Source organism: Pteropus alecto, unplaced genomic scaffold (genome assembly GCF_000325575.1).
Source record: "Pteropus alecto unplaced genomic scaffold, ASM32557v1 scaffold3, whole genome shotgun sequence".
Taxonomy (NCBI): Eukaryota; Metazoa; Chordata; class Mammalia; order Chiroptera; family Pteropodidae; genus Pteropus; species Pteropus alecto.
Genome location: NW_006442484.1, coordinates 60,534,663 through 60,549,854, shown reverse-complemented (window position 1 = coordinate 60,549,854; position 15,192 = coordinate 60,534,663). Strand labels below are relative to the sequence as shown.

The 15,192-nt window shown below is 33.5% G+C and overlaps 1 protein-coding gene across 14 annotated transcripts in view; it reads right to left on the bottom strand.

Annotated features, from left to right (window-relative positions):
- The window catches only part of CCDC150 (coiled-coil domain containing 150), a 65,445-nt gene that overhangs the window by 17,713 nt on the left and 32,540 nt on the right, over positions 1-15,192 (bottom strand). For 13 of the 14 annotated variants that reach the window (XR_003042927.1, XR_003042925.1, XR_003042926.1 and 10 more), the window contains 6 exons: positions 13,115-13,228; positions 8,903-8,986; positions 6,111-6,218; positions 4,733-4,876; positions 1,273-1,401; positions 96-265 (listed from right to left, as the gene is read on the bottom strand). Coding sequence is in view for 11 of the 14 variants with exons in the window: in XM_015596604.2 (XP_015452090.1) it covers positions 96-265; positions 1,273-1,401; positions 4,733-4,876; positions 6,111-6,218; positions 8,903-8,986; positions 13,115-13,228 (749 nt within the window). In the remaining 3 variants the exon portion in view is untranslated. The remainder of the gene's footprint in view (positions 1-95; positions 266-1,272; positions 1,402-4,732; positions 4,877-6,110; positions 6,219-8,902; positions 8,987-13,114; positions 13,229-15,192) is intronic. The other variant, XM_025039393.1, reaches the window with a different exon arrangement.

Here is a 15,192-nt window from a genome sequence, read left to right as displayed (position 1 = left end):
AATGAAGCAAAATAAAGTGACTCAGGAGCACATTGCTCCTTACTACAGCACAACAGAAAAATACAGTACGAAGACAGAAAAATAATCTCTGGTACCTTTCTTTCTTGAGGCCTGCAATCTCTGAATCCCTCCGCCCAAGCTCTATTTGTACTTTTTCCAGAGCACCTTGCATCTTACTGTGAGAAGCCAGCACATTCTCCAACATGATTGTAACTTTGCAGTTGTCTTCTTTGGCTTCTGCCAATTGTCGCTGAAAGTTTCCCACCTAATAGAAAATGAAACCAGATAAAGATATTTGATTATTTCTGATTATTCTGCTGCTGCTGAGTCTCATTATTTCTAGGAAAAAGTATGGAAACCAGGCATGGTAGAATGCTAATAATTAAAGTCTATTTACTTTTATTTTGTTTTATTGTGACTTTAAGAAAAAGAAAACTAGACCCCAGATCCTATGAAGAACTCTGCAGTGCTTCCCAACTATTGTCATGTCACAGCACATACATTAACTGGAGACATCAGGATCAACAACTTCTTAGGTCTAGAGGTGGTCCCAGGCTGGCCTGCTGTGGCCCTGGTCAGCTATCTTATGATAGGGGCAGAAGAACAACACATCTGAAACTCATCAGAATTATCTCAGGAATAAAGACCATAAGAGAAAGTAGAAGCTGCTAAAGAACATAACTCACAGGCCTCTTCAGAAAGGCAAAATCTAGCACTTGGTATCAAGGAGAGGGTTGGGATGTGACTTCTATTTTGTTGGTCCCTCACCTTTTTGGACCAGGGACCAGTGCTCCTATGAGAATCTAAGACCTGATGATCTGAAGTGGAGCTGAGGCGGTGAGGCTAGCACTGGGGAGCAGCTGCAAATATAGATGAAACTTTGCTGGCTCACCCACTGTTCACCTCCTGCTGTGACACCTGGTTCCTAACAGGCCACGGTCCAGCATTGGTCCAGTAGAAAGCAGTTAATATCCCATTAATAAGGCATAAGTAGGCAAGTTATTACCAGGGTCAGATGTATTTCAACAGAAAAAAATCAGGAGTTTTAATTATTTTAAGACAGGAAGTTGAAAAAAATCAGGAGTTAACATGTATTTTTAGGGAAAAGATTTTAAAGCTCTTTTAAAGTTTTATTTAGGGAAAAAATCCTCCTCTGATTAATCCTCATTCTTTCTTACTAAAGGTACCAAGAAATGGAGGAACATGGCTTATGCAAGACTTCATAAGCACCTCAGCCCAGTAACAGACTTTCAGAAAGGACTGATGCCTTGCCTTCTTGTTTTCCCTGTCCTCCAAAGCCTCGAGGTCCCCTTTCAATTTCTGACTTTCTTTCAGTGCTGCATCACGACACTTCACTGCTCGTGAGAGCTCCTCTTCATTCTTTTCAAGAATGGATTTTACCTTAGTAGAAAAAAAAATGATAAATGACTTTTCCAAAGCACAATAAATCAACAATTAGAATATGACAGCAATTTAGAAACCAAACTTAAAATGCTGAATTAAATATGTTTATCTTCTATTATAAATAAAAAACTGATTAGCTGTTTTTCCCTTTAAAGAAAACTACATAACAAAAATAAATTTGTGTGAATAAACATGGGCAAACCTAATACATGTCGATCTCCATGAAAGTAAAGAATAAGGGATGAGGGAGCTAAAACAATGAATGTAACATGAAATGGTGGAGAAATTGATTATCATTGAATTTGAAAATATAATGTAAGTGCAAGAATAAAAGCAAAGATAAGTACTAAATAGTATAAAGAAAATAGTGTCACAGAAGAATAACTCCTAATCATCATATCAGAAGTATATTTTATATCTCTAAAACACTTTTAGGATATCTACAGAATCATTTTAGATATCTTCATACTATTTTAAATATTACTCTTTTCAAAAACATTTTATTTTGAAATAATTACAGACTCACAGGATGTTGCAAAAATAGTGCATAGTCCCATGTACTCTTCACCCTACTTCTAATGGTGACACCTTATATTGCTGCAAAGTTCAACATTAAAACCGGAAATTAACTTTGGTACATTACTGTTAACTACATTAACTGAACTACAGAACTTACTCATTTTTCATCATTTTTTAACCTTCATGCATCTGTGTGCGTACACACATGTAAGATTAGGTAACTTGGTCCCATCCACATTATTTACATGACCACCACTACCATCAAGACACAGAACTGCTCCAAAAGAATTCGCTTGTGCTACTTTGAACTCTTCCCCTGCCCACTGACAACCAATTAGTCCTCTATCTCCATAGTTTTGTCATATCAAGAATGTTATTTTAAATATTTTAACATAACTTTTTATAATACCTTCACATTCTTTTAAATAACTTCTCTGAAGTATAAATGACATACAATAAGCTGTGTATATTTAAAGAGTATAATTTTGACATATATAAACTCTTGAAACAATAATAAAGATAATGAACATGCCCACAATACCAAACTTCCCTTAGCCTTTCTGTAATCTCTATCACCTTCTGTCTCTCTTTGTTCCTATACCTCTACCCAAGGCAATCACTGATCTGTTTTCTGTCACAATAGTTTTATTTTCTAGAATTTTACATAAATTGAATAATATTGTATATACTTTTTTGAATGGCTTCTTTCACTGAGCATTATTCTGAGATTCATTCAATCTTTGGCATGTTTCAAAAGTTCATTCCTTCCTATTACTGAACAGTATCATATGGATAAATCACAATTCATCTGCTGGACACTTGATTTGTTTCTAGCTTTAAGATATTACAAACGGCTGTTGTGAACAGCTGTGTACAAGTCTTTGTGTAGACATATGCTTTCATTTGTCTTTGGTAGATACTTAGGAGTAAAATGGCTGGGTCATATGTTTCACTTTTAAAGAAACTACCAAACTATTTTCTAAAGAGGTTCTACCATTTTACATTCCCTTCAACAATGAATGAGAATTCCAGGTGCTCCACATCCTCACTAACACTTGGTATGATCAGTTTTTCAATTTCAGACGTTCTATTAGGTGCATGAAAATATCTCATTGTGGTTTTAATTTGCATTTAATATGTATTGTCCTATTGACCAATGTTTAACATCGTTTTAAGGGCTTATCTACCATCCATACATCCATACATCTACCTGTTCAAATACTTTGCCCATTATTTTTACTGAATTGTTTTCTTTTTAATTAGTTTTGAGTTTTTAAAACATTCTGGAAACAAGGGTTTTCCGTGGGATTTACTAATATTTTCTCCCAGTCCACAGCTTATCTCTTCATTCTCTTAACAATGTCTTTGAAGAGCATAAGCTCTCAATTTATCATTGTTTTCCTTTATAGATCATGCTTTTGATGTCAAATCTAAGGAATCCTTGTGGAATCCAAGATCACAAAAATTTTCACCTATGCTTTCTTCTAGAAGTTTTATAGTTAAGGTTTTACATTTAGGGCTCTGATCAATTTTGAGTTAATTTTTATACATGGTGTGAGGTAGGGCTCAAAGGTTTTTTGTTTGTTTTAGAATGTGGATATCCGATTGCTCCATCACCAATTGCTGAAAAGACCATTCTTTCTCTACTTTTGTTGAAAATGAAATGTTCATAAAATTATTTTGATTAGGAAGCACATTCATTTTATTCTTAAAGTACAAAAGGGTAAAGCAAAATCTCCCAGCTACCTAGTCTCCTTTCTCAAAAATAATGCTAATTAATTATGATTAATTTTAGAGATATTCTATGCATTTCAAATGATTATGTATGTATATATAGTTGACCCTTGAACAACATAAGTTTGAACTGTGTGGGTCATAATTTATATATCTATCTACAAGCAGTATTCACCATCATGATTTATTTAACCAGCCTCTTACACATAGAATTTTAGTTGCTTTCAGTCTTTTGCTATTAACAAACAATACCTCAGTAAGTACCTCATAAACATGTCATATGTACAAGCTAGTATATTTGTAGAAAAAAGTCCTAGAAATACAATTGTAAGGTGAAGTGTAAATTTTGCCAAATTGCTTTCCTTAGGAGTTGTACTATTTTATACTCCCAATAGCAACAAAAGTGTATTTCCTCCACATATTTCTCAACATTATTATACTTCCTTAAAACTTTTCACCTATAACATTTAAAATACTTTAACATTTTTTTTCTGTAAGGATTCAAGAATAGTACAAAGGATGCCAACCTTTCGTTCTAGATTTTATTCTAGAAAAGCACACAAGAAAGAATACAGCTGACCTTTCATGGGTTTGAACTGTGCAGGTCCACTTATACACAAATTTTCTTCAATAGATATCTGTATTCTTTTTGATCCATAGTTGGGAGTCCATGGATGCAGAGGGCCAATTGTATGCAATGACCTGTGCCATTTTATATAGGGGACCTAAGCATCCATGGATTTGGGTATCTACAAGGGATCCTGGAACCAATGCCTGATACTGAGGGATGACTTAAGTTTTGGGGGAATCAAAAGTTATGCACTGATTTTTGACTGCATGGAGAGTCAACGTCCCTAACCCCTGTGTTGTTCAAGGGTCAACTGTATAGTTTTTACAATTTTACCAGTGTTTATAAGATGTATATGTATATATATGTATATATGTATGTGTGTGTACATATATATGTACATATATATATATAAAATATATAAAAATGTTTCTGGATGTTACTACTTTTCTTGATTGTTGTCTAAGTCTGAAATTTCTTTAGATTTAATTTGTAGTCTTCACTTACCGAATCCCGTTTAGGAAAATTTGGTGACTCATCATTTATTAATGGTCTTGAGGCAAGAATGTCTATTTTACCTTCCAGTCTTCCCTCCATAGTTTTAATAGCATTCAAGAGAGTCTTCAGAGAGATTCTAGAGTCTCCAAGATCCTGAGAAGATCTCACAGAAGTCAGGGTAGGTGCAAAGGTCACATGGCGAGTGGAGTTTGGAGTAACACTGGGTAAACCAACTGATGAAGTTCTTTCCCTTATACTGGGTTTATAGCTTTCAAGAAATTTTGAAGATGCAGGCCTTTCTGGAGATTTTCTTTTTCTTGGAGGCATTACCAATTAAAAACAATAAAATCAACTAAACCTAGAGTTATTTTTCAAAGAGTGTTCCTTTTACTAGGAGAAAAAACACAATGTTCTATATGAAGCCACAAAGGAAAATATATGTGAAAATATGTTCCAGGAATCACACTGTAAAGTATGTCCTAGTGAAGAAGCAGACCTTAAATCAAATTCCCTGTCGGAGAGCGTATCTAATGAGGCCCACTTTACCAGTGTAATCAGATGGTTAGAACCCTAACAGTATTCCACTTGGAGACACATTCTGGTTCCTTAGTTGCTAAGGGTATACATATACAAATGTTATAGACACAGAAGTTACATATGCTTATATTGAGTGTTAATTTTTTTTTTTTTTACTGCATATATGGTAAATTTGTGAATCTCTTTCTGTAACACATTCCTGGATTATTTTCCTCACAAAATGTTTTATGTATCTTATTTATCTTTCTCTGTTCATTTGTTAAAATGTTATGTGACCTACAAAAGGCTTTCAATCTCAGTAGCCACCATGCTGACAAGTAAGCACCTGCTCTACTAATACTGCTTTCAAGTGAGCTGTCTGTTGCAGGTATATCTTGTTGGTACTGAGTTCTGAGTTTGCCTATAATTCAAAAATCAAAGATACTTGTTCCTCATGTTTGCCAAAAGTTTGAAGGCTCAAATTAAAAAACAATTTCCTCTATGAAAGCATTTCTCGATGCTTCTGTCATAATGTGCTCCCTATGAATGTTCATAAAACGATCTATTTTGTTTCTGAAAGACATAACTTTCTATTCTATAATAAAGTTTACTGAACACATTCCTAAGTCTCCAGTTAGAACATAAGCGAGTTGAAAGTCCCAATCCTGCTTCAGGTAACTTTATGAATTCCTCTATGGTTTAGCAGAGCCTTGTACATAGTGGATGTTTAAAAAATGCTTATTGAACTGAGTCAAGTGAGAGAATATTCATCTTTCTGGGCCTGTATGGTAAGGTGGGGAAAAAGGCATCAATTTCTTAAAAATGAATTAAAACAATTAAAAAGCAATCTGTTTGTAGATATTAATCACACCTGAGTATATTTGCCCTCTAGAGCCTTATTCAACTTGTGTAGGTGGTCATTCTGTGAACACGTTTCAGTAAAATAATGTAGCTGTTCTTCTAGCTGTTTAACTTTTATCTAGGAAAAAAAAAGCAATAATAAAAATAAGCCTCATTAATGAGATATATATATATTTATATACTCCAAAAGGAAACCCATGTCTTTAGTTTTGCAAAAAAAGAAAAAAAAAAATCCTTAAACTTGTAAAAAGAATTCTTAAGTTTTCCTAATCATGCAAAGAATGTTATTTCAAGTGAAGTACATCGGTATTTCAACAACTAAAAGTAGGCTATATCCATTTACACGCACAGAGATAACTCATTTGGTTTCTATTGCTCATGGAAACTCCAAATTAACGACTCATGAATATAGCAGTGAGACTTTGTGGGTAATAAATTTCAACTTAAAGAAATTGTGGTATAGCATTTGAAAACTCTTTTGAATATGGATAATTATATTGTTAACATGCAAGGAGAAAACATAGAATCCTGTGTTTTTATTGACAGAATTACAAAAGTTGAATAAATAAACAATTATATGTGAGTTATAGTTTAAAACTAACTCATAAAAACAACTACTTTTAGGAGAAATTTGACAAACTCTAGTGAAATTTAAAATATATACATCCTACAATACAGTAATTCTGTTAAGAATCAACTGGAAACTGCCTAAATATCCACTGACTGAAGAAAAGATAAATACATGTTAGTCTATTTATATAATGGAATATTATGCAGCACTGAAAATCAAATCTAAACCATGTTTGAATGTGAGGCAGCAGCTTCTGACAGTATACAGTAACACTTAAAAGCCAGTATTTATATTAATTATTAATTCTGAAAATGCAATCTTTTATCCAACATGATTCACACACGTAATATTTTTAATTGATTCTAATCCAATCAACAGAGAACATACTGTGGCCTATTGTTTTGATTATTTAATATGCAGCTCCTCCAAATTATCTTGCAAGAGTATGTGTTTTAAGAGCACTTTCTCCTGGGCTGATGCAGCCAATGCCTTTGGGATGTGCCAACACTAGCTTAACATACACCAGTGAATCAAAGTGTTTCAGCTTTCAAGGATGAAACACTTAACCAAAAATGTTAAGCCCTTATAAGAATATGAGCAGAAAAAAAGGCATGTATTTTCCTTAAGAGTGCGAAGATAACCTCTAATACAGTTAAGGTCTAAAAGATAAGAAAGGTATCAGACTGACGAATAAAACTTTGTATTCTATTTAAAGGCAAAAATGTATTTGATTTGAAGGCAAAATTTGGTGTTAAGGCTTATATATCTAGAAATATACTTCATTTTTTGGAGGGAAAGCTAAAAGGTCAATATAATGGATCACAGCTTCTATGGGATCACTACTGTCAAAGAGGAAAAGCTCTTCGGTGCCTGTAATAATCTATATACCCAGTCTGTAATGTTTGCTTTCTTTCCCATTGAGAAGTAAGAAAGAGAGGTGTGCTTACCCCCTCATTTTATAGGTCAATACGATGAAACTCAAGAAAATGAAAACTTGTCTAAGGTCACAAAATACAGTTGATTATATTTAAATGTATCACTGCTTCTGGAAAATATTAATTAAAAACTCATATGACCAAATAGCTTTATCTTTTTATTGGACATACTATTTCACAAGCATGGTTTATCAACTGCCCATCAGATAGCCTGCCATTTCTGGCCCAATTTTGTCTGCTAACCCTATGGTAAGACCCTTGAGCAGATGAAATGAGGTTAATGCTAAAGTCTTTGGCAAGCCTCAAGTGCAATTACTTATCAAATCAGCTCTATAGTTGCCAAGCATAACTGGACCTCACCCCATACCATTTAGTCTAGTGGTCTTCAACTATGGTATCACACTGCAATCAGTGGGTAACTTTGAAAAAGTATTGAAGCCTAGGACCTACTTCCAGAGAGTCCGATTTAATTGCTTGGGGGTAACAAGCCTTCTCATAGGAAGATTCCTAACATTTTATTACAAAAAAAAAAAAAAAAAAAATCAAATATACAGAAAAATTAAAAGAATTTTACTGTGAACGTGTATACACCCACCACCCAAATTCCACCATTAACATTTTTTGAATACTTGCTCTTTACATATCTATCCATCTATCATTTCCTCTATCCATCCATTCTTTTTTCAAGATTATTTCAAAGTAAGTAGGAGACATCATACACTTCTCGGCATGAAAAGTTTTTAAAACTCTGAGTCTTCCGTGCAGCTAAGGCAAGGTACCACTGATTCTACTGGAGTTGGTTTAAGGCAGGCCTAGCCACATCAGCGGCAAGCTTCCTACTCTGTGGGTACTGTAGGGAATAGAACCCAAAGGCAACAGAAAAGTAGTATCCCATTTATTCAGGTCTATTCTATTGCCCAAGAGTCCTGATTTCTAGGGTTATTTCTTTTTAGGAATGTTATAAAAATTCAGCCAAAAAAAAAAAAGAGAGAGAGAACATAGGATCTCTACTTTCTCAGTGAATGACCATGCGTAAAACAATCACAATAAAGCTTTGGACAGTCAAAAAAATGGCCTTTGGCTTCACAATTTGAGGTTTCAGCAGTATATTATAGGTATGTAAATGTAAATCACCTAGGTTTTAATATGGTAACAAAGTTAAGGAGGTCCAAAAGCTTATCCAAAGTGAGAATTAGTAAATGACAGAGCTAGGTCCTCTCAAAATCAAGCAATATTTACTTTGACAATTGACATTAAAAAATTAGACGATAAAAATCAGAAAATAAAATCCCATACCTGGAGTTTTCCTTTTTCATAGGCGAGTTTATTTTTACTTTCAGTAATTTTTCCCAAGACAGTTTCCACTTGCTGTTGGGCAAGCTGATAAAGCAAACACAGGTATCAGTACCTCCAGGCAGAGAAGAGAATAATCATTTTCCTTTTTAAACAAGTATTTATACCCTTACCATTTCTATAGTAATGAAACCAGTATTCATATTTATTTGCTAATACCGCCTCTTAGTCTTTCCCAAGACAGCCAATCATAGTGCTAATAAGCAACATGTAAGGAGCCTACTAGTGAAAGTATGAGTGCCTTAACAGTCCCAGTTTACTCTTATTAATTCTATTTTTTATTATATTAATAATCCCTTTGTAGTTGCAATCCAATCTAGATGTGGAGTGGCTATATCAGATATACAGTTTGAGGATTAAATACTTCTTGAAGAAAACAGGAGTACAAATGATCACAACCATTCAGACAGCTTGTTACCACAGTAAAAGACAGTTACAAAAATCTCTGAAAAAAAACATTTGTTGGAAACTCACCGATCAAACATTCAACACAGTGTTTTCTGGGACAAATATTACCGAAGGCTCTATATGTCATGAAATTACATATTTTCATCATTCAAACAGCCTTTAATAATGGCATTTTTTCCATGTCTTTTGCCTTAAACTTTGTCAGAATAAGAATACAGTTCCTTTGATTAAATAGTGGGCCTTATTGTTACTTCAAGAACATGAGTGATTGAATGGAAAATTTCACCCTACCACAATATTTTAATAACAGGAAATATTGATATTTGCCATACGTCAAAATCATCTTCACGAATCAACTGTGGATATATCACAGACACAAGCAAATGTGACGGAGAGCACCAACTCTTAATCACTCAGGCTGACTAGCTGCACTATAGATTATCTGCAGTGAGTCTGGAATTTAAAATCTTGGTAAATATTGACATAATTCACTATTTCTGGCTTACATTTGCTTAGTCTGTGAGTAACAGAATAGAGGGCTTTGTAAGCATTTAAAGCCAAAGAATTTAGACATTTGTTTTATGTTCAACTTTGGGCAAGCCGATAAAGATGAAACCACATATGTAGGGATATTAAATTATGTAAAAGATAATCCTTACTATCTCTGACAGTTATAGCTATTCTTTACTCATCACTTTGTAGGGCACTTTATTTCAAGTATTGTGAATCCAACACAATTGTAACACACAGATATAGCATATAAAACACAAAGAGCTAGATTTAATCTAAAATATGCCAGCTACAACAAATATTCAACATTCAAAAATAACTGTTTGCCTTCTTGAAATGTGGAAAGGTTTTTTATGGAATAATTTAGATAGTTCGCATCTCTTTTAAAAGGTGTCTATGAATTTTTTAAATAATGACACTTTTCTCAATAAAATTCTCTTTTAGGAAAAAGCATAAAGGAATTCTATTAATATTTTAAAGCCATTTAAAAAATAATTTCCTTTTCGCCATAAAAAAGAATGCTAATGCAATAAGTGACAACTATCCCACAAAATCAAAATGTGTTAATATTTGACACAGTGTCACTTATTTAAACTTATGACCAAAAAAAAAAAGAAAAATTGTTTCCAGTTGCTAAAGGAAAGTAGATATTAAGGTAGTAACTTAAATTACTGTTTGTACATTATTTAAACAGGTCCCGTACTTAAGAGAATCAATGGAAGACCAGAAATTAGAGGCCACTTAAATGAGTAATAGCTTAGACTCTAAATTCTGAAAGGCAGAACTCAGATTAACCATTGCTTAAATAATCTAGGCAACATACTATAAAGATTATTAATATGTAGAGCAAGGCATAAACTGGAAAATCACCTGGGAAACAGAATACAGAGAAAAATTGAAGTGGTTAGAATGTACATTTTAACTCAAACACAAAGACGTTACTCCTTGGAGAAGCATGAAACATACCCAATTATCTTAAGGTAGGAAAGGCAGGTTGCCAAAGAAAGCCACAAAATGATTTCTAAAATCATTTTTAAATCTGGGTAAGTTGTAAAAGTTAGCCAAAGCTGTTAGAAGAATACCTAAAACCAGCAGATAGTGGCATCTTGGTAAAGCTATTTTATAAGACTGTAAGAAGGTTTTTAATTCAAAATATTTAATAACTACTATGACATAAGTCCCAGCAGATGGAACCAACTTTGACGACACCTGCATGGGTGTACACTGACTGAATGTCATCCTGGTTTTAAGATTTAATTCAGTTTAATTTCAAGTCATTAACATCTTAGTTGTATAGAGAACTATATTTCTGTCTGTTGGTACTATTTGAAATGTTTAAATCCCAAAAGAAAAGTGGGAAGGGTAGTCAGTTAACTTGAAATCAGGCACAGCAACCTTCCCACATTTGGATCTTTTCTGAGGTTCCCTGCACGACTACTTGTGGTAATGGACTTAAATTACACCATTATTAAAGGCTGGAATAGTAAAAATTAAATTTAGGAAGTATGCGAATAAACAAGAGAATAATATTTATCCAGGGATACTGTATACTAGGTCCTGTGATGGGCACTTTAGATGCAATATGACATTTAATTCTCAGTCTGGCAAGACAGACATGACCTTCTTTGTGTTCTACTTAACCAGTGTTTCTTAAACACCTATTATGTATCAGGCACTATGCTAGGCAAGGGAGTATAGAGATTAGTAACTACTGTTGCATTAAGAGAGAGTGAAGGCAGATGCATAAACAGGTTAATCTGGAGAGGATCCTTTGGCAATGAAGGCCATAGAGGTTAAGAACCTGCACAGGTCATATAGTAAATGGAGCCAAGGGTTGAAATCAGGACTATGGAGTTCAAATCTGTGTGTGTGTGGAGGCAGGGGGCAGGGTAAGGAGAGGGATACACATACGCAACACATAGTCCTATGTGTATCTCCAAAAATCAGTAGGAGGGTAAACTAGAAGGTAGCCAATTTAAACGCTTCCAGGTAAGCTTGGTCAGAGATTCTCTGTGGAGACACAGATCTACGAGCTGGAGTTGAGGTGGGGTTTATCACTGGGAGCCCTTAATCAAGAGGTGTGGTCTGCAGGCAAGAACCAACCCTGATCAAACCAATGGCAAGACCTGTCAAAGTCAGTAACAGTAAGGCCACAGACCTGTTCACTGGCAGTGGGGACATGAAAGAATCAGGCAGACTGAGATGTGGTTTTCCAGAGGGGTAGATAAACCCAGCTGAGGGCTGGCCAACAAGCAAAAGACATGCATGAATCTTTAATCTCAGGGGAGTAAGGGTTGGTCTGATATAGCACCAGGAATTAGAGTTAATGTATCTTGTCACTCCAATAGGAACTTAAAAGCTTTTGTTTCTGGGTCAGTTCAGATACCAAAATTCAATAAATGTTAGCTCTCTGCTACATGCTCAACATGTATCAACTTAATTCTCAAACAACCCACTAATAGTATTATTATCCCCATTTTAACAGATTAAGAAAACGAGGCTCATGGAGGCTAAGGATCATACCCAAGATCACAGCCAAAACTGAAACCTAGGCAGTGTGGCTCTAAAGCTATGAAAATGTAAAAGGATTTATACTTACTCTGTGTAATTTTTCATAGTTGAAGTAATGAGCAGCTTATGACATAGTTTGAGAGAATTTAGCTCAGATTAAGATGGACTTACATTAGGGCCTTCTATGGAATTTTTAAAGGTTTGCATGTTACAGAAGCAATAACTGATTTTTTTTTCAAATATTCAAGAGCACATAGGAAACTTATTAGCTGCTTAACAGACTAATCATCTCTTTAAATCCTCTTTACTTGGAAAAGATGTTTTAAGAACTCTATCATTTATCTGTAATGAGCTGACCTTGTTAAATAGCTTGTAGAAATCAAACTTACTACTACTGATTATTTAATGGAGGAAACTGTCAAGGTTAAAAAGGAATAGTTTATGGAAGAAGAAAAAAATTTTAAACGTTAGAAATATTTGTCCTTTTTAGCATTATAGATTATCTGTGTAGGCAGATATTTAATGGCTCCCTTAAATTCTTGTTTTCTTAAATCCTCTATTGTGTGAATGCTGTAGAGATTTCTGGCATATTTAGCTTGAGTTATTCAGGACTTATGGTAATTATTAAAACACAAACAACTGAAGAATATCCATCTCTTGATTTCTGATTTTTTTTTTTAAACTCAGTCATTAATTCGTACTTTAAACTGACCTTTTTATACCCACCCCATGGTAATCAGAAGTTTCTTGCTGAAGTTCCAGAGAAGTAATTTGATCTGCTAGGTGCTTATTCTTTTCTTCTAGAGTCTGTAGGCTCTGGGTTAATGCATTTATGTCTTCCTGTGAAAACCAAAAGGAGAAAAGGAAGTTATTTACTATCTGTAAATAGATAAATACATCTATGTCAGATCCAAAATTATTATCTTACTTTAAAAATGACATCTGTAACTATAAAATAGAAGATATCTTATGAACACATTCCCCTGCCTTTATATTTGGGGATTTTCTACCTGATAGCTTTATGATTTTTTTTTATGATTTTTTTTCTTTCCTTTTACTTTTTTTTTTAGCTTTTCTAGTTGTCTTCAGGAGGGTTATTATAAATTACATAGTTCACGTTTACTAAAAAAATTTCTACTAAAATAAAAGTCCTTCTAGTACTTGGTATTTAAATATTAATTCAAGTTGATGAATTTAGATGCAAAAGTCTTCCACAAAATATTAGCAAAAAAAATCCAGCAACATATAAAAACAATCACTAATCAGGACCAAGTGAAGTTTGTCCTAGTAATACAAAGCTTGTTTAACATTCAAAATCAATTTGTATAATTCACATGAATAGACTACACGAGAAAAATTAAATGAGTATCTTACTAGATGCAGAAAAAGCATTTCACGAAATTCAACACTGATTCAAGATAAAAACTCAACAAATTAGAAATTAAAGAGAACCATCTTTACCTGATAAAGTGTATCTATAAAAATCGTACAACTATTATCAATCCTAATGGTGAAAGACTGATGTTTTTCCCCTAAGACTGGGAAAAAGGCAAGAATATCTGCTCTCATGCTCTGTGCAACATCATACAGGAGGCCATAGCTGGTGCAATAAAGCACTAAAAAGTAATAAAAGGCCCAGAAATTGGAAATGGAAAAATAAAACTGTGTCTATTTATACTAGACATGACTGTCTACATTGAAAATCCCCCCAAAATCTACAATATACTAGAATAAGTGAGTTTAATAAAGTTGAAGGATACAATGTCAAATCAATTGTATTCCTATAAACTAGCAAAAAACAATAGAAAATTGACATTTCTTAAAAGAACCATTTAAAACTACCAAAACCCATGAAATTCTTAGATATAAATCTAAAAAAAGCCCAATATCTTATATGCTGAAAATAACAAAATACTGATGAAATTTTTTTAAAAAACGTAAATTAAATTGAGGGATAATTCATACTCATGCATTAGAAGATTCAATATTGTTAAAATGTCAATTCTCTCTAATCCCAACCAGAATAGTGTGGGGTAATTTACCAGAGTTCACACTTTGGTGAGATGTACACTGTGGGTTTAGAAAATATGCCTTATGTTAAACACAAAAGGAAGTTCTTTAGATTGAAATAAAAGAGTGCTAGGTAATCAAAGGAATCCACATGAAGAAATAGAGTATCAATAAAGGAAGTGACATAGGTACATGTAAAAGATATATAAACATGTGTTTTTTATTTGTAACTTTTTGTTACCTATAAATCAAAAATATATAGTGAAAGAAAAGACAAGAGAATTAATAGTGCGCTAGAAATATCTACCTTACACAAAAGGCTGTAATGGAGATACAGAGGAACTAAAAGCATGTAAGAGATATATAAAAAAATAGTTAAGTGGCAGATGTAAATCCCACCTATCAGTAATAATGTTAAATATAAACGGATTAAACACTCTGACTAAAAAGCAATGCTAGGCAGAATAAAATTTTTAAAAGATCCAATTATGTGTGTTTATGAGAGAGACACTTTGGATCCAAAGATACAAATGAACTGAAAGTAAAAGGATGGAAAAAGAAATAATATGTTAAGAGTAACCTTAAAAGAGCTGGAGCGGCGATACTAATATTAGACAAAACTGACATTCAGACAATCTGTGAGACAAAGAACATTATGTATTTAAAAAGGATCAATCCTTTGAGAAGATGTAACATTTATATATATATATGCATCTAACAAGAGAGACCCAAAATACCTGAAGTAAAAATTGATAGAATTGAAGGGAGAAATAAACAATTCAACAATAATTTTT